General features: G+C 46.4%; 1 protein-coding gene across 3 annotated transcripts; it reads left to right on the top strand.

The window, feature by feature from the left end:
* The first annotated feature begins 1 nt into the window (after position 1).
* Positions 2-22718, top strand: LOC307221991 (solute carrier family 2, facilitated glucose transporter member 5-like). 3 transcript variants are annotated; one of them, XM_079986967.1, is made up of 15 exons: positions 5-553; positions 1916-2002; positions 7198-7296; positions 8639-8802; positions 9952-10076; positions 10791-10943; positions 13234-13359; positions 14174-14361; positions 15779-15889; positions 16677-16778; positions 17861-17936; positions 19419-19546; positions 21264-21446; positions 21564-21687; positions 21853-22718. In XM_079986967.1, the coding sequence occupies exons 1-15, from the start codon at positions 464-466 to the stop codon at positions 21921-21923; spliced, it is 1827 nt and encodes a 608-aa protein (XP_079843093.1). In that variant the 5' UTR covers positions 5-463; the 3' UTR covers positions 21924-22718. The 3 variants fall into 3 exon arrangements, with proteins under 3 accessions (XP_079843092.1, XP_079843091.1, XP_079843093.1); XM_079986965.1 differs by having other exon boundaries at positions 4-553; positions 21564-22718; XM_079986966.1 differs by lacking the exon at positions 15779-15889 and having other exon boundaries at positions 2-553; positions 21564-22718.
* Positions 22719-23534: the final 816 nt, after the last annotated feature.

The following is a 23534-nucleotide window of genomic DNA, read 5'->3' as shown; positions in this document are numbered from 1 at the left end:
TTGCAATTTGGAGGGGAGGAGGTGCTAAACTGAGAGTGTGTGGCTTTCCTAAGGCCATTTAGTGTGCTTGTGTTAAAGGTGGTTTTAAATCAGGATTTGCTGATGGTCCCTTAGCCTGGTTTCTTGCAGAGAGGATACATAATCCTGTTAATATTCTGCAGGCAACCTCTGAGCAGCTATGCTACACCAGCTGTATTACTCAGGTTGCAAATCATTCAGATCTGATACGCTCCGACATGGGCATCCTTTATTGGGCCTTCCAACTGTCAGACAACAGCTTCCCCTGGAATGTTCCAGCCACCATCCCCTGATTGGCTCTTGCAACGCCATGAACCTTCCGAATGACTTGTTTCAATGGAAAATAGAGCCTGGCTGCCTGTTCCGCAATTCACCAGTTCCGGAAGCTTGGGCTAGTCTGCATGTCCTTTGCCTCTCCGTCCCCTACCCAGCCTAAGAAGGAAGGATGACTGCCAACAACCTAGAACTGGAGAACCAGTTGGACGTTCCAAATGTTGGACTCGAACCCTCGACTGCCAGCCTGACCGAGGATAAGGTATGATGGGAGATGTACACCAATGAGATATTCAGTGGGACAAGGTTATCTCTGCACACAAACTCAACAGGGAGGACAGGGAAGGATGTACTGTAAGTGACGTCCCATAAGAAGAGTCCGCTGGGTCGGGTCAAAGGCCCATCTAGTCCAGCATCCTGTTCTTGCCATAGCCAACCAGTTGCCCCAATGGGAACCCCATAAGCAGGACCTGAGTGCAGCAGCAACTCACCCTACTGTGGTTCCCAGGCACTCCCAGGCATACTGCCTCCAACAGAGGAGATAGAACATAGCCATTGTAGTTAGCAGCCATTGTTAAACTCCGGAATTCAATGCCACAAGCTGTACAATGGCCACCAACTTGGATGCTTTACACTCTGGTGGCAAATTGATGGGGGATAAGGCTATCAGTGGTTTTTTGGCCTTGATGGTGTCCAGGTATTGTTAGGGACTGGACTGAGGAGGAATGGTAGGGGCTGACCTCCCTTCTCCTGAACCTTCCCGAGAACAGGACAGTATAGATTTAGAACAGTGGTTTGCAGAAGGCCATAGTTCAGAGGCTGCAGAAGGGAAATATTGGGAGAAGAACAACAGGATGAAGAAGCGCTGGGGGAGAGACAGCTGACAGACTCAGTGTCTTTGGAAAGCCTTCCTGAGCCCCCCTCTTCCAGGACAAGGCAGGCATTGAGAGTAGTAGAACAGAAAACCCAGAGGCAGAAAGCTCAGTTCAGCCGTCGCAGGGATAACGGAGGGGGTTGGACTTTACTCGGAGCGATGCCATTATTTAATAGAGACTGCATTCCTTCCTCTCTCTCTCTCTCTGAATACTGAATAAATTACGTGGTAAGAACTCTTCTTATTTATCTGCTTTTTGGCTGCCACCGGGGGAGGGATCGGATTCCTTTAATTTATTTTAACCAGTGTGTATTTCTTACTCTGTTCCTTATAACTGAACTTTTAAAATGTTGTAAGCTGCTTTGAATCCCTACTTGGGAGAAAGGCAGGATATAATATATTTATACCTTATAATATTTTACCTTATAATATATTAAATAATGGCAACAACAACATTTGTTTGTTTGTTTGTTTGTTTGTTTGTTTATATGCTACCCAACCACCACTCTGGGTGGCTTCCAATAACTTAAAACACAATATGACATCATACATTAAAAACTTCACTGAAAAGGGCTGCCTTCAGATGTCTTCTAAAAGTTTGGTAGTTGTTTATTTCCTTGGCATCTGACAGGAGGTGGAGGTCGTTCCACAGGTCGGGCACAACTACCAAGAAGGCAACAGAAGGCTAATGCTATTATGTTCTAAAGTACCGTAATTTGCAGCAGTCGATAACTTTTTCCTTTTCCCCAGGTAAACCAGTCATCCGATACTCAGCATCAAAGATCCACGGCAAGCATTTCAACAAGGAGAAGAAAGTCCGTAGGATCCCGCAAATGGGTAAGTTCAGAGGGTTTGTTCACCCAGCAAGGTTTTGTTAAACAAACTGATGTCTGTTTGTTTCCAGAATGCAAACAGGTCTGGCAGGAAATTCCATCAAATGTATTTATTTTATTTATTGGGGGGGGGGCGGGAATGTTAATGTGAAAACTCTTTTTAGAGGCTAAATGGGTTACATAGTAAAATGCAGTTAAAATGAGCAAAATGTTTCAAACCAAATATGCATAACTACCGGTAAATCCTTTTATCTGGGTCAGGCTGCTGTCTAAAATGATATAGCGAGGGTGCTTGCCTCATACAATATTATTGCTTAAACTTGTTAGAAACAAAGGAGAATAGCTGAGGAAATAAAGTAGCAGAGCAGGGTGTAAGAGGACAAAATGCTTCTGGGTCTCTTTCACTGAGACCAGCAGGACATTTTTCAAATACAGTCATACCTCGGCTCCTGAACGCCTTGGGAGTTGAATGTTCTGGCTCCCAAACGATTGAAAACTGGAAGTGAGTGTTCCAGTTTTTGAATATTCTTTTGGAAGCTGAATGTCCGATGGGGCTTCCGCGGCTTCTGATTGGCTCCAGGAGCTTTGTGCAACCAATCAGAAGCCGCACTATGTCCCCCCACCCCCTTCTCCCGCCCACCCCTTTTCTTCCTAATGTCTCAACAAATGAAACTGATTTGTAAAAATGTTACATGGAAAAAGTACGAGAGACATTACAAATACTCCTGTAAATCAAGAAAATCTAAAGAAAGAAAGAAAGAAAGAAAGAAAGAAAGAAAGAAAGAAAGAAAGAAAGAAAGAAGCCGCACTTTGGTTTCCGAATATTTCGGAAGTCGAATGGCCTTCCGGAACGGATTCCGTTCGACTTCTGAGGTGCGACTGTACATGCATCTCAGATCAGATGCATATATAAGCGACTCCCCACTTTTGCAGCGGTTGCATACTGGTGCCCCATGCACATAACTGAAAATCACATAAGTGGGGAGCACCCTCCAAACACCCTTTAATGCCCTCTCGGACACTCTCTATCCAATCCAAATTTTAAAAAATATACTCTACCACAATATATCCACAATTGGAATTGGAGCTCTGGGCATAGCTGTCAACCGTCCCTTATTTGGCGGGAAACTTCCTTATCCCAGCACTGTGTCCCGCTGCTGTCCCTTTAGCCAACAGGACTCCCAGAGTGTCTTAGGTGCAGTTGATTATAACAAAACAATCCCTCCCTGCAGGCTTACAATATAAATTCACAACATGCAAGGAAAAAGGACAGGGAGGGAAGGGCATGGGGAAATAAAATTCAGGCACCAATTCTTCAATGGGAGTTCATCTAATGATCAGCAGGCACAGCAGTGGTGTAGCATGGGCTTCCAGTGTCCTGAGCCATGTGGGAAAGGAAGGGAGGGAAATGGCATGCACATTCAACTCCCTAATGGCATGGCTGTCAACCGTCCCTTATTTGGCAGGAAATTCCCTTATCCCAGTGCTGTGTCCCACTGCTGTCCCTTATTGATGATGTCCCTTAAATTTCCCGGGTTTCAAAGGAAGCAGCTCCTCTCCCTCCCTCCCTGCCGGCCAGGGAGGAGGGAGGCTCCAACTGTGTTGCTTGGCTGCGTTGCTCACCCAATAAGAAGTCTAAGAACAACTGGGGGGTGGAGCTTGCATGCCTTGTGCCGATCAAATCGGCCGCGTTGCCTGGGGACTCGCCTTTGCTCAGCGCTTCCCAGCAGAGAGGTGACAGTGGTTTTCCTTGCTGCATCCCCTTTGCCGGGTTGCTGCGCTGTGGGAACCATCGCTTGAGGCTTCGTTTGGCTGCTGGCTGGGCTTTCTGCCTTTGGCTTGGAGGGGCTCAGAAGTTGAACATACCTGTGCTTGGAAAATCCCTTATTTGGGCTGCTGATCCCTTATTTTCGAGGCTGCTGGTCCCTTATTTTCAAATCTGTAAGTTGGCAGCTATGGCTCTGGGGCTGGCTGGATGCTGGAGGATGTGTGGAGAAGCAGCTGCTGCTGGGCCGCCACATGCATCAGCTGTTGGGCGAGGAGGCCGAGCAGGCTAAACAAAGCCCTGCTACATCTCCAGTCTCTTCTCCACCCTCACTGAAGTCCCCTTCGGGCTCTCTCACTCCATTTCCTGGTATGAATTAAATTACTTAATTATTTTCCAGAGCTGCACAAGTGAGGAGCCCCCCGTATTCTTTTCCCTGTACACTTTCTCTACACCACACATAAATATCATAGGGCACCCGTGTTGGAACCTGGTGACATTTATTTGTAAGAAGTCCTTTTACAACCTTCAAGCAGAGTGTTCATAAAAGCTTGCAATGTCAGCATTTAATAATGCTTTCTGGAATATTATAATAGGCAGTGCCTTTTTTTCAGGGGATACTCAAGGCACCTCTTTTTGTTGTTGTTGTTGTTACAGTAAGTGCCACACTTTTTAACAACTTCATGGTGAGTACCGGCACCTATTTTTCTAGGGGGAAAGCACTGGTAATTGGTGGTTTAAAGATTTAAAGGTACTACTGGGTACAAACTGCCCATGGATCCTCTAATCCACCAGAAACACCAGAAATTAATGGAAAAAATGTAAGAACATAAGAGCCTCCTGAATCAAGCCAATGACACATCTAGTCCTATATTCTTTAATTAATTCTAATTATTAGTTTGCTTAAAGTACTTATTAATGTCTGTAAATTAGAACAAGAAAGGGAATTTTTTTTTTTGCATGCAAACAAAAGAAACGAACAGGAAAACATACTGCAAGAAACCAGTGTTTTTGCAATATAGCACGCCTTTATTTTATTTACAAATGAAGACACCCATGATTGTATGATGCTTCCTGTTTATCCCAAGGTGTGCATTTTGTGAAAGTATGTTTATGTTGACATATATTCTTTGTCTTTAAATTTCTGTTGGGGTACTAGCAGTTGGGAAGCAAGGGAAACAATGATGCCGACTTTTCATTCCTTCATTTGTATGTGAATTCCTTAGTTTATGGAAATGTTTCCTTGCAGGAAGAACCCAAATAATAATAATAATAATAATAATAATAATAATAATAATTTATTATTTATACCCCACCCATCTGGCTGGGCCTCCCCAGCCACTCTGGGCGGCTTCCAAATTTTTTTTAAAATACTGTAATACATCAAACATTAAAAACTTCCCTAAACAGGGCTGCCTTCAGATGTCTTCTAAAAGTCTGGCCTTTGCCACTTAGAGATGTTTGTGCTGCTGAAATGTCTGGCCCGGATCCTTGCTTTTTGGATTTCTCTGCTAGACCAAACCAGGACAGCATCAGACCTCTCTTTTACTATGTGTTTAATTTTCTTTTTCTGAAGTTCTACATGTATTAAATAAACCATCAATTTAAAAGGATGTATTAATGCTAGAGACTTCCGTGTCGGCGCAATCGCCGAATGGCGGACTCCCTCCGAGCTCCGGAGGGAGTCGGCTGGGTAGGGGTCGGGTCCTGCCGTGCCGGCGACGCGGGGACCCTCAAAAACCATGGGCAGAGATGCCCATGGACTTGGTGACTCGGCGGGCACCGTTTGCGCCCCCCCGACCCGCGAAGGAGCCTTTTAAAGGCTGCGGAGCGGGTGACGGGGGGGGGGGTGGTGGTGCTGTGAGTCCAATGCTTCCCCTGCCCAGCGAAGCCGCATGCCATTCGGCGGAGAGCAACGACTTCTTCTTTGAAAATTTCGGATTTGGACTAAAAGGAACAACCCGTGAGTAAATTGATTGGACTTAAAAGGGAAATTTGATCTTTGAATTTGGAGCGAGCGGGGGGAGTGCAAAAAGGAAGTCCGCCCCCCCCTGTTGTAGATGGCTCAACGCAAGGATTTGACAACTAAGATCGAGAGATGAACTTGTTTACCTGAAAAAAATTTTTAACTTCACGAAGGGAAATTACAATAATTGTGCTGGAGGAGAAGACTGATTTGTGGGAACTAAAATGCAACCCCCCCGGGAACCGGGAACGATCCACTATGAGAGACTGGTGAAGAGACACAGAAACTTTGACAGCTGTCAAAGTAGCTGTCAAAGCAGGAAAATAAAAGAGAACTTTGTTACGATGGCTTTGCTGGTTAGATTTGTTACAATTTGGACATAAATTATTGGAAATAAAGGCAACAAGTTATTTGACTTTTGGGTCTGATTTTGAAAGAAATTAAGTTACCATATTCCCTCTAGAGGGAGGCTGGGACATTGCAACAGTAGCAGCAAGTGGAAAAATACTATGAATTTGAGCAGGATCTGTTATCTCTTGGGAAAGCTGCAAAAACGAAGCATTATTTTGTCTACAGAGGTTTCTATACTAAAGGAGACAATGGATTTATCTATTGAAGAAAGGAAGGGACTTGACGCAAGTTATGTTCCTGAATAACAAAAGCCTCTGTGGAGAACAAGAAGTTTCTGAATTAGAAGGTTTCTGCAGCAGAACAGGAAAAAGCAACCTGAGGAATAAGAGCTGGACCAAATTTGAAGCCGGAGTATTTGGAACATCCAGACTTTAAAAGGACCAAGAAATAGAATTTAAGTTAGACTCTTAAACATAGAGGTCTGGATGGAAGAACAATGACTTTTTCTGAGAGTTTTTTCAAGATTGGACTTTCTGAAATTAAAAGCTATCAAAAGACGGCAAAGTGGAGTTGAGATATAGACGTGGATACACCAGGCTGGCAGTAGACAATGGATGAACTTTGGGGATTGGAACCGGGGAATGGGGGGGGGGGGAGATTTGGAATCCAAAGGCTGTAAAATTATATATTATTTCTTTCTTTACTTTTTTCATGTTTGTTGTTTGAAAATAGGGGAATTCGTGGAAGGGAAATGGGGTCGATCTTAGGGAATTATATAAAATATAAGGAGAAATGGTTCATTAAGATAAATAAGATAAATTAATTTGGAATAAATGGGTTATTTAAAATTACAAATAAGGTTTTAAAATTTGGGGTAAGAATCTGTGGAATCAATTTAAGGGAAATGGAATACAAGAGGGGGAGGGGGGGAAGTCCGGGAAAGATGCCACTGAAACCAAGTGTAAATCATATTTGTTTTTTCTTTCTTTCTTGCTATCTTTCCTTTTTATTCTGGAAAATTTTTAATAAATATTATTTAAAAAAAAAAAAAGGATGTATTAATGCTTTGCCCTCTACACTTAAAGGCCTCAGTGTCTGCTTCTGCTCCTTCCCATAGGCGCTGACAAGGCAGCTTCTGCTGGTTACATTGCTTACTTCCTCTGGATCATCTCTACAATATGGTTACAACCTCTGGGTGGCCAGCCATCCATCTACGGTAAGATCAGACATGTAGTGGTCTGGGATTGCAGAGGGTCAAAGATCTGTTACTATTTCTGCAGCAGGGACCCCGTGTCATCTGAAACAGCATGAAACAGGAGCTTTTTAGCCCCCTGTCAAAGAACGAGCCAGCAGCAAACTCTTTATTAGCAAAAACACAATTTGCACAGCATTGGCTGAGTGTCAGGCCTAGTGAGCACAGCAGCTGATCTCTGTTAGGCCTTATCCCATCAAATCCCTGCCTCTCCAAGTACCATCCTCTCCAGGGCTTTCCCCAAGCAATCAGAGACTACTCCTGCACTCAACCTGCCACTGCTCCACCCGTTTCAGCCCTCTTCTGGTTCTGGGAGACAAGCAGGGAGGGGAGCTTGTCGTAGCAGGAGGGAGAGACACACCAACTCTTCACCAACCTGGCTCTTGGCCTCTCCCTTCCCACTTGCTGATTTCAGCTTCTGCCTCTGATTCCAGACTTCTCTCCGCAATCAAGTCAGCGGGAGTCAGCATCAGAAACGCTGCTGCTTAGAGTGATAGGAAGGGTCAATTGTGCAAGCCCACCTACACCTCGTCGGTAGCAATTCTATCTTCCGCATTTCTGCTACAGTGCCAATTTGCCCTCAGATTTAAAACTCAGCCAACGAAAATCCTCCAGGCGAATGGGCAGCACCCAAAATGCCCACACCATGTGTCCCATGTCCCATGTGATTATGCTTCACAGCAGGAGGAAGCAGGAGAGGTGGTTTGGGAAGCTGCAATTTGTTGTTTAGTCGTTTAGTTATGTCCGACTCTTCGTGACCCCATGGACCAGAGCAGGCCAGGCACTCCTGTCTTCCACTGCCTCCCGCAGTTTGGTCAAACTCATGCTGGTAGCTTCAAGAACACTATCCAACCATCTCATCCTCTGTCGCCGCCTTCTCCTTGTGCTCTCCATCTTTCCCAACATCAGGGTCTTTTCCAGGGAGTCTTCTCTTCTCATGAGGAGGCCAAAGTATTGGAGCCTCAGCTTCACGATCTGTCCTTCCAGTGAGCACTCAGGGCTGACTTCCTTAAGAATGGATAGGTTTGATCTTCTCGTAGTCCATGGGACTCTCAAGAGTCTCCTCCAGCACCATAATTCAAAAGCATCAATTCTTCGGCGGGAAGCTGCACAACCTGTTCCAAATCTATACTGTCCTCCTGCTGGGAAGTTTCAGGCTCCCACCATTCCTCCTCAGCACGGTCCCTGACACTATTGCACGAAAGAGTTGCGCGCATACCAGAACTTTATTTGTGGGCAAATCAAGTCCATTAAAGGGCTCTGCTCCCCCAGTGCAACCATTCTTATCTATTCCTCCCTTTCCTAGCTCATAGCAAACTTTTACAATGGCACGTATCAACAGAGGAAGAAGGCCAACGTAGATGAAGAAGACTATATTGATTTCCTCTACACTTTCACCATTGCAATCTATTCCCTTGGAGGCCTGATTGGGTCCCTTCTGGTCAGCTTCATGGTGGACAGATACGGCAGGTAAAGAGGGAATATGTTTATGGGGCTATGGCACAGGGGTGGGTCCTTTTAGGCTTTGCAGGCCAGATGCTTCTCTGGTTCTGGCCTTGGAGCTGCTTGCCTGTCAGTCGCCAAATGTCACAATGGCATTAGGTGATTGGGTGCTTTGAAGTCCCAATGTCAAGACTTCAAAGCATCACACAGGAGGCCATGGTGGTGCTCTGAAGTGCCCAAGGCTTCCGTTTTATCCAAGCTGACGAGTGGTAGAACCAATGTCTGATTTCCCTTGCCAGTGCCACTTTAAGGCTCCTCCAAGTGCCTTGGCAGCTATGCCTCTATCTGCCCCACACCTGACGTTACATATGAGGTCAAGCAACGACAAGTGGGTGTGGTTTGAGGGAAACAGCCTCATAGGCCAAGTCTGGCCTGTGGGCTGGAGATTCCCCGCCCCTGTGTAGTGGGGTAGGAGGTCTTTATTAGGGGGCATTTGGGGTGGGGGAATGCAAACAGATGTGAAAATGTGGAGAGCTGAAAAAATAGGAAATGGAAATAAACAGATTTGCCCATCCCTAGCCAAGATGCAAAAGCAACTTAAATAGAAATACTTGCAAGTATCAGATTGGCTTAGGATTTAAATATGTGATGTTATAGAATAATATGTTTAAAGTTAATATGAAAAGAAAGAAAGATGTTACTTGACTAAGTAAATTTTATAAGAAATTAGTTTTGGAAAACCTTTACAATGATACAGTACACATTGAAACTCAGCCAGGGGGAGTCGAGGAAGTCACTTAATAATGTTAACAAAAGTGGAATTATTACAGTTAGGATTTATGTTTGTTTGTTTGTTTGTTTATAAATTTGGAAAATCAATAAAAAAAATTTGAGGGGGGAGAGATGCAAAAGCAAATTGCTAGTCCATGTGAAGTTGGTAGCTGAAGTCTCAGACGTCAAAGGAGGGGGTTGAATGGGGTTTACAGTAGATGGAGGTTTCCAGGAGCTCTCCTGCCTTGTATAGCTCCTTGTCCTTCCCATAACTATTGAAAATAGACCAAATTGCTCACCAAAAGACCTTACTGCAATTCAACAGCTCCTCTCCTGCTTGTTTGATGCTACTGTACATGTATTGGCTCCCTCTACCTCTCCTACCCCTTTCCCCTGTCTTTTCAGGAAAGGGGCCTTGGTAATAAATAACATTATGTCCATATTCTCTGCTGGCTTCATGGGATGTTCTGCTGTGATACATGCCTATGAATACACCATATTTTCACGCTTGGTCACTGGAATGTGCTCAGGTGAGAGAGGGCCCTGGGCTTAGTGGTTTTACCAAAGTCACTTAAATAATGCAAGGGGCATTATCAGGGTCCAATTCCAGCCAGGCAGGAAGCACTGGAGGAGGGTTTAAAGCTGGGATGGTGAAGGGTGTGCCCTGGGGGGAGGCGTGCATCTTGGGGAGAGTCCTGAAGGCCAGATAGAGAGTCTTGGGGTGCTGCATTTGGTCCCCAGCCCAAAGATTCCTTGCCCATGCCATCAAATATTTATTGATTATTGCAATGTCTATTTCCTCCCACCCCCCGCAAAATAGCAATTTAAATGCCTGTTACATCATACCCAGGACCTGGGCTTCCCCCACCAGCCCCGCAAGCTCCGGGAGCGGAGGCAAGGCTGCGCACAACCTTGCCGCTGCTCCCGGACCTGTTCTGGAGGTTGGGGTCAAGGGAAGCTCAGGCTTCCCTCGCCCCAGCCCCGCGGCTAAAAAGGAAGCCAAGATAGTGAGCAGGATCCATCCCGCTCGCTGTCTTGGCTTCTTTGCTCTTTGGGGCTGGGGGGGGGGGGAACCTGGGTTTCCCCTGACAGCCCCAGAAGCTCTGGGAGAAGCGGACAGGCTGCACCTTGATTCCCCCCCCCCTAAAAACTAGGTGCGCCTTATGGTCCAGTGCGCCTTATGGAGCGAAAAATACGGTGTATATCCATGCTGTTAATTGTCCCTTTGTCTACCATCTAACCAGGCATGTTCTCCTGCATCGTCCCACTATACCTTGGAGAGATATCCCCTAGAAACATGAGGGGGTCCATTATGACAGTCCCCATGATCTTTGTCACCATTGGCGTCATAGTCTCACAAATCCTTAGTCTTCAAGAGCTTCTCGGGACTGAGAAAGGTAACCTTGGCAGATCATCGCAAGGGATGTTGGAGAGTTTCAGCAGAAACGGAGGAAAAGGAAGCAGGACTTGCGGGTGCTGCTGGCCAGGATGGCGATGCTCGGCCTCCACAGTTCCAAATACCTGTTGCTGGAAGCCACAGGAGGGAAGAGGGGTTGAATCCTGCTTGTGGGTTTCCCACAGGAATCTGGTTGGCCACCGTGAGATGGGGATGCTAGACTAGATGAGCCATTGGCCTGATCCAGCAGAGGTCTTCTTATAATCTTATGTTTATGTGGTGATGATGATGAGGATCAGGGGAGCCAACTTGGGCCCCAGATTATGGGTGCCCAATGTGCGTGAAGTCATGATGTCAGGTTGTAATGTGATGTCATGATGCCACGCCCGCCCCCTGGCCTCAGAACGTGATTTGTGGTGGTACCAGAAGTCAGGTTCCAAGACCTCGCAACACCTCAGAAAGCCCCCCAGTTTCTGTTGCCACTGGAAGTTGGGTTCCAAGGTCTCAGAAGTTCTCAGAAAGCATCTCTGAGGCCTTGGAGATGCTGTCTGAGGCCTTGCAAGACCTCAGAAGTTGTGGGGGGAGGCCCTGTGGTGGCATCCAGAGCCCCCCATAATTGGCGCCCCTGATGATGATAATTTTATTATTTATATGCCACTCATCCGACTGGGTTGCCCCAGCCACTCTGGGCGGCTCCCAACAAAGTATTTAAGCACAATAAAACATCAATGATGTTTGCTTATCCATCCCATGACTGGAGTGGAAATCAATCAATCTGGCAAATTTAATCATTGTTGCCTCGGCTTTCTATTTGCAAATGATACATCATAGATTATGGTCCATCCATGTCAAGCTGCTGGTTGTCCAGGAATGTACAAAGACAAGGGAATGTTTTTTACCGTCCTATTTTTATTCAGTATTTACAGAGAGAGGCTGTAGAACCCAGCCTCTTGGATAATGGCGTTGTCCCGAGTGAATCTCCACCACCTGTCTCTCTCACTTCCTCATTCGTCACTTCTGCGGGTGCTGCTATGTGCCCTCTGTCTTTGAGCTCTTTGCTCTCCTACTTTCAAGGCTCGCCGGGTTCTGGGAGAGGGTAGGTCTCTGTGTCTGTCAGCTGTCGTCCCATCTGCTGCTGCTTCCTCCTCATCCTCCTTCTCTCCCATTATTTCCCAACTTCCCCCCTCATCTGCCTCAAACCCCTGCTGTAAATCTAAACTCTCTTCCTCTTCTCTGGAAGGGTCAGGCTGGGGAGGCGGTCTCCACCATTCCTTCTCTGCCCAGTCGATTCCACAATTTGCATCGAGTTACGCTACTACGAACAAAATGTAACAGCGTACTGGCAACATAATTTCTGTCATTACCGTAATTGCACAAATGCCGTGGGTTACATAATTCCCACACAGTGGACAGTGAGAGGGAAAATATTGTTTTTGGCAGAAGGCAAACTGCAGAGGAAAGGAAACAGTGCAGCTTGAGTTGGAAAGAGGGCGGAAAGGAAAGGGATGCCTTCTCTCTTTTTTTTTTAAATAAATATTTATTAAAATTTTCAATAACAAAACAAGAACAAAAATAGACAAAAAGAAAAATGACGAAAGTACAAAAATACAAAACTTAAAAACAATTAAAAACGCATAGAATTTCAATTGCTTATTTTCCTTTAACTTGTTTCTCAGAACTCCTCTCACCTCCCCTTCTTGTATTCCAATTTAAATTATTAGCTCAGCAAATCCTTATTACTTATTTCTCAACTTTACTCAATAATTTATTTTAACATGTTATTATTTTACTTTTTCTCTTTCTTCCATTTCCTTAATTTATTTTTACAAACCTTATCTTCATTTCGTTTAGACTATTTTAAAGACCAGTTTTAATTTATCCAAACTTAAACATCAATACTTATACATCAGTACTCATTCTTAAACATTTTTCCTAATGTCGACCAAACTTCCCTTCCACGACTTTCCCAATTTTCATACCAATAGCAAAACAATATAAAAACAAAACAAATTACAATTGTATACCCTTTGGATTCCCAAACTCCACCCACCCCTTTCCCGGTTTCAGTCCCCAGCAAATGTCCATCAGTCTCAATATAATATTAGCCTGGAGATCTCACATCCAAGGCTCTTAAATCTCTCTCAGTTCCTCTCTGCCGGTCTTTTTGATAGTCCTTAATGTTAAACCCCAAATCTCGGAGAGGCTCCGGCCCAACAGGATCCATGTTTCTTCCAGCCAGGGAAAGGGATGCCTTCTCTCACCCCTAGTCGTAACTGCATCTTCTTGTACAGGTTGGCCGCTATTGCTGTGCTTCACTGGAATCCTGGCGGTGTTTCAAGTCATCGTCTTGCCCAGCTTCCCCGAAAGCCCAAGGTTTCTCCTGATTCAGAGGAATGATGAGGTGAAAGCCAGGCAAGGTACAATCGTCTTGAGTGCACAGGAACATTATGGCATGGGGACCCTACATAGAGGCCTGTGGGAGTCTCTGGGCAAAGGCTGGCAGCTCCCACTCTCCCATATGCAGCACTGGCAGCATCCTCAGACCTACCCAGGAGACACAAGGGGGGCGAGGAAGATAGGAAGCTTCTCCCAGTCCCACCAAGAGATGCCGGGGACTGAAACTTTAACCTTTTGCACGCAAAGCTGTGGCCAGAGCTGGCCCAGCCATTGGGCAGGGTGAGGCCATTGCCTCAGGGAACAGAAGCCCTACCAGGTAGCACCCCTATGGGCACCCTGCCTGCCCTTCCGTCTCTGCTGTTGGCACTGATTTCAGGCAAAATCGTGTCCACTTGAGGCAAGAGCTCGCCTGAAATCACACAAGATCTTGTGGAGTGCGCAAGATCTCAGTGCAATCTTGCTTGAAATCAGCGTTGGTGGCGGTGGCGCTTCTCTGTTGGTGGCGGAGGTGGCAGGGTACATGGAGGTGGCAGAGCAGGCAGGGGCAGCAGGAGCAGCAGGGCAGGGTGGCAACACATAGGAACATAGGAAGCTGCCTTATATATTCTGACCATTGGCCCATCTGGCTCAGTAAGAGGAGGCATTGTCCACACTGACTGGCAGCAGCTCTCCAAGGTGTAAGGCAGGGGTCGCCCCCCCTCCAATTCCTACCTAGAGATGCAGGGATTCAACCTGGGACATACAAAGCTCTACCACTATTTCCCCGCAATGTTGTTTCTTCATCTCTTCCTGCCCTGGTGGCTCAGCATAAATCCTTTCCCTGCTCCCCTCCAGTCTTGCAGAGGCTGAGATGCCATGATGATGTGGAGAGTGAGCTCGAGGAGCTCCACCAGGAGAACGTCTCAGTAAGGGTGGAGAAGGAGATGAACGGGATGAAGCTGCTGTGCAACCAAGCCATGCGTTGGCAAATCATCTCCGTGGTCATCCTCATGAGTGGCCAACAGCTCACAGGTGTCAATGCGGTAAGAGAGGCAGCTTCCCAGTTGGGTTAGAAGGCTGAGCGAGTATTAATATTCATCTGAACGACCACTCATGCAGAGATGCAGCAGGGAGCCTCCTTTTCTGCGTGGTGATCCCAGCTCCCAGAAGACTCTAGTCCAGGTCTAAGGCACCTGTGGACTCCCAGTGGTTGCTGAACTACAGCTCCCATAATCCCTAGCTATTGGCCAGGATTGCAGGGGCTGATGGGAGTTGCAGCTGAGCAACATCCTGAGGGTCAAAGTTTCCCCATCCCTGGACTAAAGGCTCCTGGAAGCTGAGAACATCACCCAGAAAAAAGAGGTTCCCTGCTGTGTCACTGTATGAGTGTCTGCTTTGGCTCGGAGAAAAGGCGAGGGATAGGTGGCTCAACAGAGTTGCATAAAATTATGCAAGGTGTGCAAAAAGTAGAGAGAAGTTTTTGTCCACCTCTCAGCTACAGATGGAGGATAAATTTGATTTGGCCTTCATTTCATTGCAGACTTGCCTGATTCATACTTTCCAAGGCAATATCAGAACCAAAAGACAGCCCTCCATCAAAATCTGCACTCCTTTGAATTTTGCAATGCAGTTCTCTGTCTTAGTAACTAACATATCCAAAAGTGCATGCAGTAGGATTCAAGTGTGCATTAAGGTGCATCTATTGGTGAAAATAACACAAAAATATGTATTATATTAAATTGCCTTGCAGGTATGTGCATATTAGGGGAAACTGTATCCAAAAATATGTTTAATTGGGAGAAAAATGCACTAAAATGCTTAGCAAAAAATAAAAAGGAGGACTTAGCAAAAAATAAAAAAAACATGCTGGTGAAGATTAAATGTGTAGAAATGGAACTCCAACTTGGAAAAATGAGAAACTGGGAGAAACCAAAATGGACAGATTCAGCCATCCCTAAGCACAAGCACTGGTGGGATTTTGACTACAGCTCCCACAATCCTCCCTGATTCTTGGGCCATGCTGGCTGGGGCTGATGGGAGCTGTAGTCTAGCAACATCTGGAGGGCCACAGGTTCTACAACTGCTCTGGAGTTTGCAGACACATGGGTTAATGACATGTTGCAGAATACAAATACCGTATATATATATCCCAGGATGCACTTCACTCGGTCCCACAAAATGCTGGCAGTCTGGGAGTTAAGAGCATCAGAACATGACAAGAGCCTACTGGATCAGGCCAATGGCCCACCCAGTCTAGCATCCTGTTCTCACAGCGGCCAACCAGATCCCTCTGGGAAACCCGCAAGCAGGTCCCATGCCCAAGAGCCCTCTCTTTTCTTGTGGTCCGCAGCACCTGGTAGCCATCATGGCAAGCAGCCATTGAAAGCCATGATTTTGTCCAATCTTCTGCCATCCCTTCCTCCGGTTGGAGGGCATTCCATAGTTGTGGTTTGCTTCCAGGTGTTCTATTACTCAGAGAGAATCTATGCAACTTTGAGGGTCAAGAAGCAGGAAGCCCGGTATATCACTGTGTTGGCAAGTACTTTCATCGCAATCTCGCTGATGATCGTGGTAAGCCTCTCTCTCTCTCTCTCTCTCTCTCTCTCTCTCTCTCTCTCTCTTCCTAAAATCAAAAGTTCCAATCTGTTTCAAATGGTGTTAAAATTGCGCTGTTGTCACTTCAAAGAATCCCTGGGGGAACCCTTATAGGACATGTGCAGGTGCTCCAAGTGTCCCTATTTTCCAGGGACAGTCCTGGATTTACAGAAGCTGTCCTGGTTTTCCTTAGGATGTCCCTATTTTCATCAGAGAAATATTGGAGGCTAAAGTAAAGGTAAAGGACCCCTGGACAGTTAAGCCCCATCAAAGGTGACTATGGGGTGTGGAGCTCATCTCGCTTTTCAGGCCCAGGGAGCCGGTGTTTGTCCCCAGACAGCTTTCCGGGTCATGTGGCCAGCATGACTAAACTGCTTCTGGCACAACGGGACACCGTGACGCAAACCAGAGCGCACGGAAACGCCGTTTACCTTCCCGTCACAGCACTACCTATTTATCTACTTGCACCAGAGTGCTTTCAAATTGCTAGGTTGGCAGAAGCTGGGACAGAGCAACAGGAGCTCACCCCATCGCACAGATTCGAACCACCAACCTTCTGATCAACAAGCCCAAGAGGCTCAGTGGTTTAGACCACAGGGTCACCCGCATTGGAAGGTATATGGAGTTATGGGACCCCTGAGCCATCCGAAGGCAGCCCTGTATATGGAAGTTACCTCTGTTCATTCCTGGTGGCCTCATTTTATTCTCTTTCTCATTTCTGTATGCAAACTCTCTCTTTCTTCTCTGTTCTTATACCCTCTAGGTTTATACAGTGGATTTAGTGGGGCGAAGGATCCTCCTCCTCACTGGTTTTGCGATATGCAGCATCCTCTGCATTCTATTAACCATGACCCTCGAACTTCAGGTTTGCTGCTCAAAACCTGGTGTGATTTAGTGAGTGTCACCCAGCAAGGGAAGGGCTGGAGCTCCATCACAGAGCACCTGCTTGGCATGCAGAAGGTCCCAGGTTCAGTCCACCGCAGCATCTGAAACCCTGAAGAACCACTGCTGGTCAGTGTAGACCAGGGTTTCCCAAACCTGGATCTCCAGCTATTTTTGGTCTACAGTTCCCATCATCCCTTGACCACTGGTCCTGCTAACTAGGGATGACCGGAGTTGGAGTCCAAAAAGAGCTGGAGACCCAAGTTTGGCAAAAACCTGGTGTGGACCAAACTGAGCCAGATGGAGCATTGGTCTCCTTCAGGATAAGGCAGCTGAAAATCCACTCAGATTTGCTGTCAGGTGGAAGAGCGGGAAGGAATGTTGTCGGCGGGTCTTTCCTGCAAAAATGTATCTGGCTCTTGCATTCCCAATGCATTCCCAGCCCTCGATGTTCTGCTGCAAGTGCCTTGGAACATAACCCACACATAAATGCCGAGTTGCCTGTATCTTAATCCAGGGGTGGGGTCCCTCAGGCTGGGGGGGGGAGGGCACAAATGTGGCCCTCTGGCTCTCTTTGCCTGGCCCTCAGAACGTTCGCTAGGACACACACCCTCTCACCAGGCCACACCGCTCCCTGGCTGTGCTTTAACCAGGAGGGTTTTTTGCCTGTTCGGAACGTGTCCTTGAACCCTGATCGCGCCTCTTGCTTGTCTTGATGGAGTTTAGAGAGACGTGTGTGAATGTGAGCGAAACCAGCCTACTGGGAAAGAGAGATTCCAATGGGCTCTCCTTCTCAGGAGGCTTTTAAATGTTGGATGGCCACCAGTCAAGGCTTCTTTAATTGTGATTCCTGCATTGCAAGGGGTTGGACTAGATGACCTGGGGAGGGCCCGTCCAACTCTATAACCCCTTATCCACCCACTTTTGCCTCTGTCCCACCCGCCACTGATTTGTGGTTCGGAAGGCCCTCAATCTGAGAAGTGCTCCTCCCTCCTGCTTTAATTTAAGGCATGCCAGGCACTCTCATTCATACATGTCTGAAGAACGCTCAACTTTCTCCCACAGGAAACCATGCCATGGATGACATACGTCACTTCAGTCTTTTTCCTCATCTTGATCTTTGGGCACATCCTTGGGCCAGGTAAGGACTCAGGTGACCTACAGAGTTCCTTCAAAGAGGCAAACAGAGTGGGCGGCTTGTTTTATTTCTCTTTAAGTGTTTTTTTAAAAAATATATATTTATTGAAAAACAAAGAGTACATAATTACAAGTGCACAGAGTAAGATTAGACATAAAAAAGAAGAAAAAATGGTACCCATGTAGAAAACAAAACTAATAATAATAATAATAATAATAATAATAATAATAATAATTCTATCTATTACAGAAGAGAAAAAGATAAAGAAAATTGTTATTGTAGTTAACCAGATCATAACCTAATATAGTGGAACCTCGGGTTACAAACACCTCGGGTTACAAACACTTTGGGTTACAGACTCTGCTAACCTGGAAGTGGTACCTTAGGTTAAGAACTTAACCTCAGGATGAGAACATAAATCGCATGGTGGCGGTGCAGCGGCAGCAGGAGGCCCCATTAGCTAAAGTGGTACCTCAGGTTAAGAACCATTTCAGGTTAAGAACAGACCTCCGGAACGAATTAAGTTCATAACCAGAGATACCACTGTACAGTAGAGTCATACCTTGGTTCTCGAACACCCCGGAACTCGTACGTTTTGGCTCCCGACAATCGAAAACCGTGAGTGTTCCGGTTTTCGAACATTCTTTTGGAAGCCTAACGTCCAATGGGACTTCCACGGCTTCTGATTGGCTGCAGGAGCTGCCGCCACCACCAGGTTTGTGGTGTGGTGAACCAGCTTATACTCGAGTCAATAAGTTTTCCCAGTTTTTTGTGCTAAAATTAGGTGCCTTGGCTTATATTTGGGTCGGCTTATACTCGAGTATATACAGTATTTGATTTTTAGAAGACATCTGAAGGCAGCCCTGTTTAGGGAAGTTTTTAATGGTTGATGTTTTGTTCTGTTTTTAATATTTTGTTGAGAGCTGCCCTGAGTGGCTGGGACAACCCAATCAGAAATAATAATAATAATAATAATAATAATAATAATAATAATAATGGCTCCCCTGCAAAAAGGATCCTGGGAACTACGCCCTCAGTGAACTACCATACTTAGCAAACTACGGTAGGAGTTTTCCAGGGAACTTTGCTACTATTTCCCACCCAGTGATCTACACTCATGGTTTATAACCTTAAGGAAGGGTTAAGAAATGATTTTCATAACGTAATGGACACATTATGTTTTCCTTGTAACGTGAATAACATGTTATTAAAATGTGATACCTGAGGACGCTGCAGAGCAACCAGGACCCGGCAATAGGAAAACTGCATTGTTAAAAGGAAACAATGTTTTTAATTTACCAGTATCCCCTGTGACGTTTTAGAACTATATATCGTTCTAATAATGTTTAAAAGGTCAGTGTAGATCCAGCCAAGGTTTGAACTAGGCACGTGAGAGCTCTTAACTGCACCAGTTCCTTTCGAATCGCTATAGATGAATGAGCAAGTCCATGAAAAACAGCCTTGAATCCTTTCTTCTCCGTCCAGGTCCCATACCCAACGTGATCATACTGGAGCTGTTCCTCCAGCCATCCCGCTCCATAGCCTTCATGCTCGGGGGCTTTGTGCACTGGTTCCTGCACTTCATTATGGGGATGATATTCATTCAGATAGAGGTGAGTTGTTTGGATGAGAAGAGGGGGTGGTCTGAACTGGTTCGGGAGCACTGGAAGACGCCTTCCACTGAGTCAGACCACTGGTCCATCTAACTCACCCAGGTGAGGAGTTTTTGGCCTTCCAGGTGTTGCTGAAGGTCTTCCCTTGTAGGCTTGTCAAACCAGAGTCTGCACATCTTCCAGAAACTACAAATGATGTCGATTTTTTTTAATGAAACTACCTGGAGGTGGGCATAATATTTCTTACCAATATATTGCATTTATATCCCACCTATCCTCCCAGAAGCTCCAGGCGGCTTGCCTGGGTCTCCCCGGCACCTTTCCATTTCATCCTCACAAAAACCCTGCAAGATACTTTGGCTGAGGGTTCATGACTGGCCTAAAGTCGCCCAGTGAGCCCCATGGAGCAGTGGAGATTTGAACCCTGGTCTCTCCCAGCTCCCGGTTCGACACTATAACCACTCCACCTCACTGGCTGTGTACTAGAGGTGGGGAATACTGGCCTGCAAGATGTTGATGAAATAAGTCCTACTCCAGGGAGAGCTGCTGAAATTAATGGACTTTAGTAGTTAGCCATGTCCATTCACCTCAATGGGTCTACTTCGAGTAGGACTATCTGTATATGTGTTGTTGCTGGCATCTCGAGAGACAATGGAGTGGGGGGTGAAGTCAAACCGCTGTATTAGTAGCACCAAAGTGACCTCTCTGGGGTGTAAGCCTGGGTAGAGTGTATGGAGCTCCTGAGCTGCCAAGAAGTCACTTGACACTTGACATCATCAGCCTCAATGATGTAGTCCAAAGGAAAGCAAAGTAATACGCCGGGCACCCGCTTGGCTGCAGGAGTTGCCAGAAGGAGGCACACAAGGCACCATCGAACCATCTTAGGGACTCCACTTCTCCTGAAGATATCCCACAAGGCTGCAGAGGTTTAGGACAGGGGTCAGCAACCTTTTTCAGCCGTGGGTTGGTCCACCATCCCTCAGACCTTGTGAGGGGCAGGACTATATATTTTTTTTTTTGGGGGGGGGGGGAAATGAACGAATTCCTATGCCCCACAAATAAACCAGAGATGCATTTTAAATAAAAGCACACATTCTACTCATGTAAAAACACCAGGCGGGCCCCACAAATAAACCAGAGATGCATTTTAAATAAAAGGACACATTCTACTCATGTAAAAACGTGCTGATTCCTGGTCCGTCCGTGGGCCGGATTGAGAAGGCGATTGGGCTGGATCTGGCCCCCGGGCCTTAGGTTGCCTACCCCTGGTTTAGGATAACAGTTTTCCTTCTCCTAGATGGGTTGCCTTCCCAGGTTGGCGAGTCCTATCTGCTGCTCACTGGAAGTTGGGTTCAGGGGGCTTTCCAAGGTCTTGGAACCTGATTACCACCGCAATTCAGTTTCCAAGGCTGGGTGTGTGTGTGCATGACGTCATGACGTCACGTTACGACCTGACATCATGACTTCACGCACGCTGGGTACCCATAATCAGGGGCCCAAGTTGGCTCCCCTGATTATCATCATCATAATCATCATCATCATCATCACATAAACATAAGATTATAAGAAGACCTCTGTTGGATCAGTCCAATGGCCATCTAGTCTAGCATCCTCATCTCACAGTGGCCAACCAGATGCCTGTTATATATTGTGGTTATGCCCATCTCCCTTCCCACCCCCACCCCTCTCATTTTCTTATTTCAACGTTCCTTTCTAGACACGGATTGGTTCCTACACCTTCCTCCTCTTCTGGCCTCTCTGCGTGTTCAGCTTCGTTTACATCTTCAAGGTTATCCCAGAAACCAACGGCAAGACCTTTCTGGAAAACAAGAAGTACATGTCGTCAATGGCCAAGAAGGTGAAGGTCCAGGTCCAGTTCCCAATCCGGCGGACGTCACAGGTATTTTTAATCTTTTGTTGGAAGCCGCTCAGAGTGGTTGAGGAAACCCAGCCAGATGGATGAGGTATAAATAATAAATTATTATTATTATTATTATTATTATTATTATTACTACAGGACAAGGACAGAAGGCGGTCAACACGCCACAGCGTCAGAAGCGACAGCGTCAGAAGGGATAGCCTCAGACCCGATAGCGGTAGACGGGATAGCATCAGACCCGATAGCGGCAGACGGGATAGCGTCAGACCCGATAGCGGCAGACGGGATAGCGGCAGACCCGATAGCGGCAGACGGGATAGCGGCAGACGGGAAAGTGGCGGCAGACGAGAAAGTGGCGGCAGACGGGAAAGTGGCGGCAGACGAGAAAGCGGTGGCAAACGGGATAGCAGCGCCAAACGGGATAGCGGCGGCAAACGGCATAGCATGAAACGGAACGAAAGCGTCAAAAAAAAACAAAGACCGTCCGTCGTTTCTTAATGCTACCTGCCCTTCGCTGGTATACAAATGACGGTTGCTTCTCTTCCTATCCAAAGGCTACTCTTTTTCTGTTCAGACTTTTCTACTCTCCTACCATGAATTACTGCTATTATTATATTACCAAATACACACCTAATTGTAGAGTCAATTATATATCTCTATATAAAATCACATTAGAAACAGGTAACAAAGAAAAGACAATCATTCGCAAACACCAGAGTGCAATACTTTATACAGCAGTCCCTCACTTTACTGAGGGGTTCGGTTCCAAGGGTTTCATGTTCACATGAAAATCAAAGCAAATCCTTGGAGCTGTGCCACTCCTCCAGCAAGGCAGAGAGCTTAAAAGGTCATTTTGTACCAGGTCCACTCAGGGTTACGTGGCACAAAAAGAGCTTTTAAGCTCTCTGACTTCCTTGCGGGGTAAGGCCCTCTCAGTACGCTGGCTCTGGAAGGCTAGGGAGACCACGTGGGGAACTGACATTGCTCCGCAAGATCTCATGAGAACATCCCAGAGCTTTCCAGAGTTGGTGTGCCCAGTGGGTCTTGACCAGCAAGCTGAAAAGCACTTTTCACACTAGGTAGCCCCAAACCGACCTGGCACAAACAGAGCTTTTAAACTCTTCACCCTGCTTGGGACTTGACTTGTGCAATTTCAGCCTCCCAAGATTGAACTCACATGCAAAATGAGCAGTTACTCTTTGCTTCTCCTACAGTTCTATTGTTCTATCTCATTCAAGGATTAAAAGGTATTAAAGAACAATTATAAGGCGGTATATTATCGCACACCGAGTATTACTCATTGCCTTTTTGTTCTAAGTCAGTGTCAGGTTCCCATCCCAAAACACGACGTCTTTTACTTGAAAGTAAAGGGGAGGTCTTTATATAGGATAATAGCAGTATTGACTAAACAGCCAAGCACTGGGTCTGGAAGTCAGGATTCTGAGGTACCGGGTAGTCAAGATCCCAAGGTGTGTGGGCATGGCAAGAGGTTCATAACCGCACAGACACTACAAAGATGTCCCTACAGTTGATGTGCTCTTCCCGCCAAGCTCTTAAAGACAAGGCAGAGTGAGCTCATACACAAGACTCTCTTGCCCAATGCTCTGGGTGGGTGAGTCTGATCCCACCTACAAAGGTGTCCCCAGGCTCTTGAAGATTAGACAGTAATTATTATTACCTTTGGGACGTGGGTGGCGCTGTGGGTTAAACCACAGAGCCTAGGGCTTGCCGATCAGAAGGTCGCGGTTCAAATCCCCGCGACGGGGTGAGCTCCCGTTGCTCAGTCCCTGCTCCTGCCAACCTAGCAGTTCAAAAGCACGTCAAAGTGCAAGTAGATAAATAGGTACCGCTCCGGTGGGAAGGTAAACGGTGTTTCTGTGTGCTGCTCTGGTTCGCCAGAAGTGGCTTAGTCATGCTGGCCACATGACCCGGAAGCTGTACGCCGGCTCCCTCGGCCAATAAAGCGAAATGAGCACCGCAACCCCAGAGTCGTCTGCGACTGGACCTAATGGTCAGGGGTCCCTTTACCCTTTACCTATTATTACCTTTATAGCCCACCTTTCCTCCAATGAGCCCAAGGTGGTGTACACAATTCTACCTCTCTTCACA

Source organism: Podarcis cretensis, assembly GCF_951804945.1.
Source record: "Podarcis cretensis genome assembly, chromosome: 8".
NCBI classification, from domain to species: Eukaryota; Metazoa; Chordata; class Lepidosauria; order Squamata; family Lacertidae; genus Podarcis; species Podarcis cretensis.
Note: the sequence above shows the minus strand (reverse complement) of the source record. Positions and strands in the feature narration are given on the sequence as shown.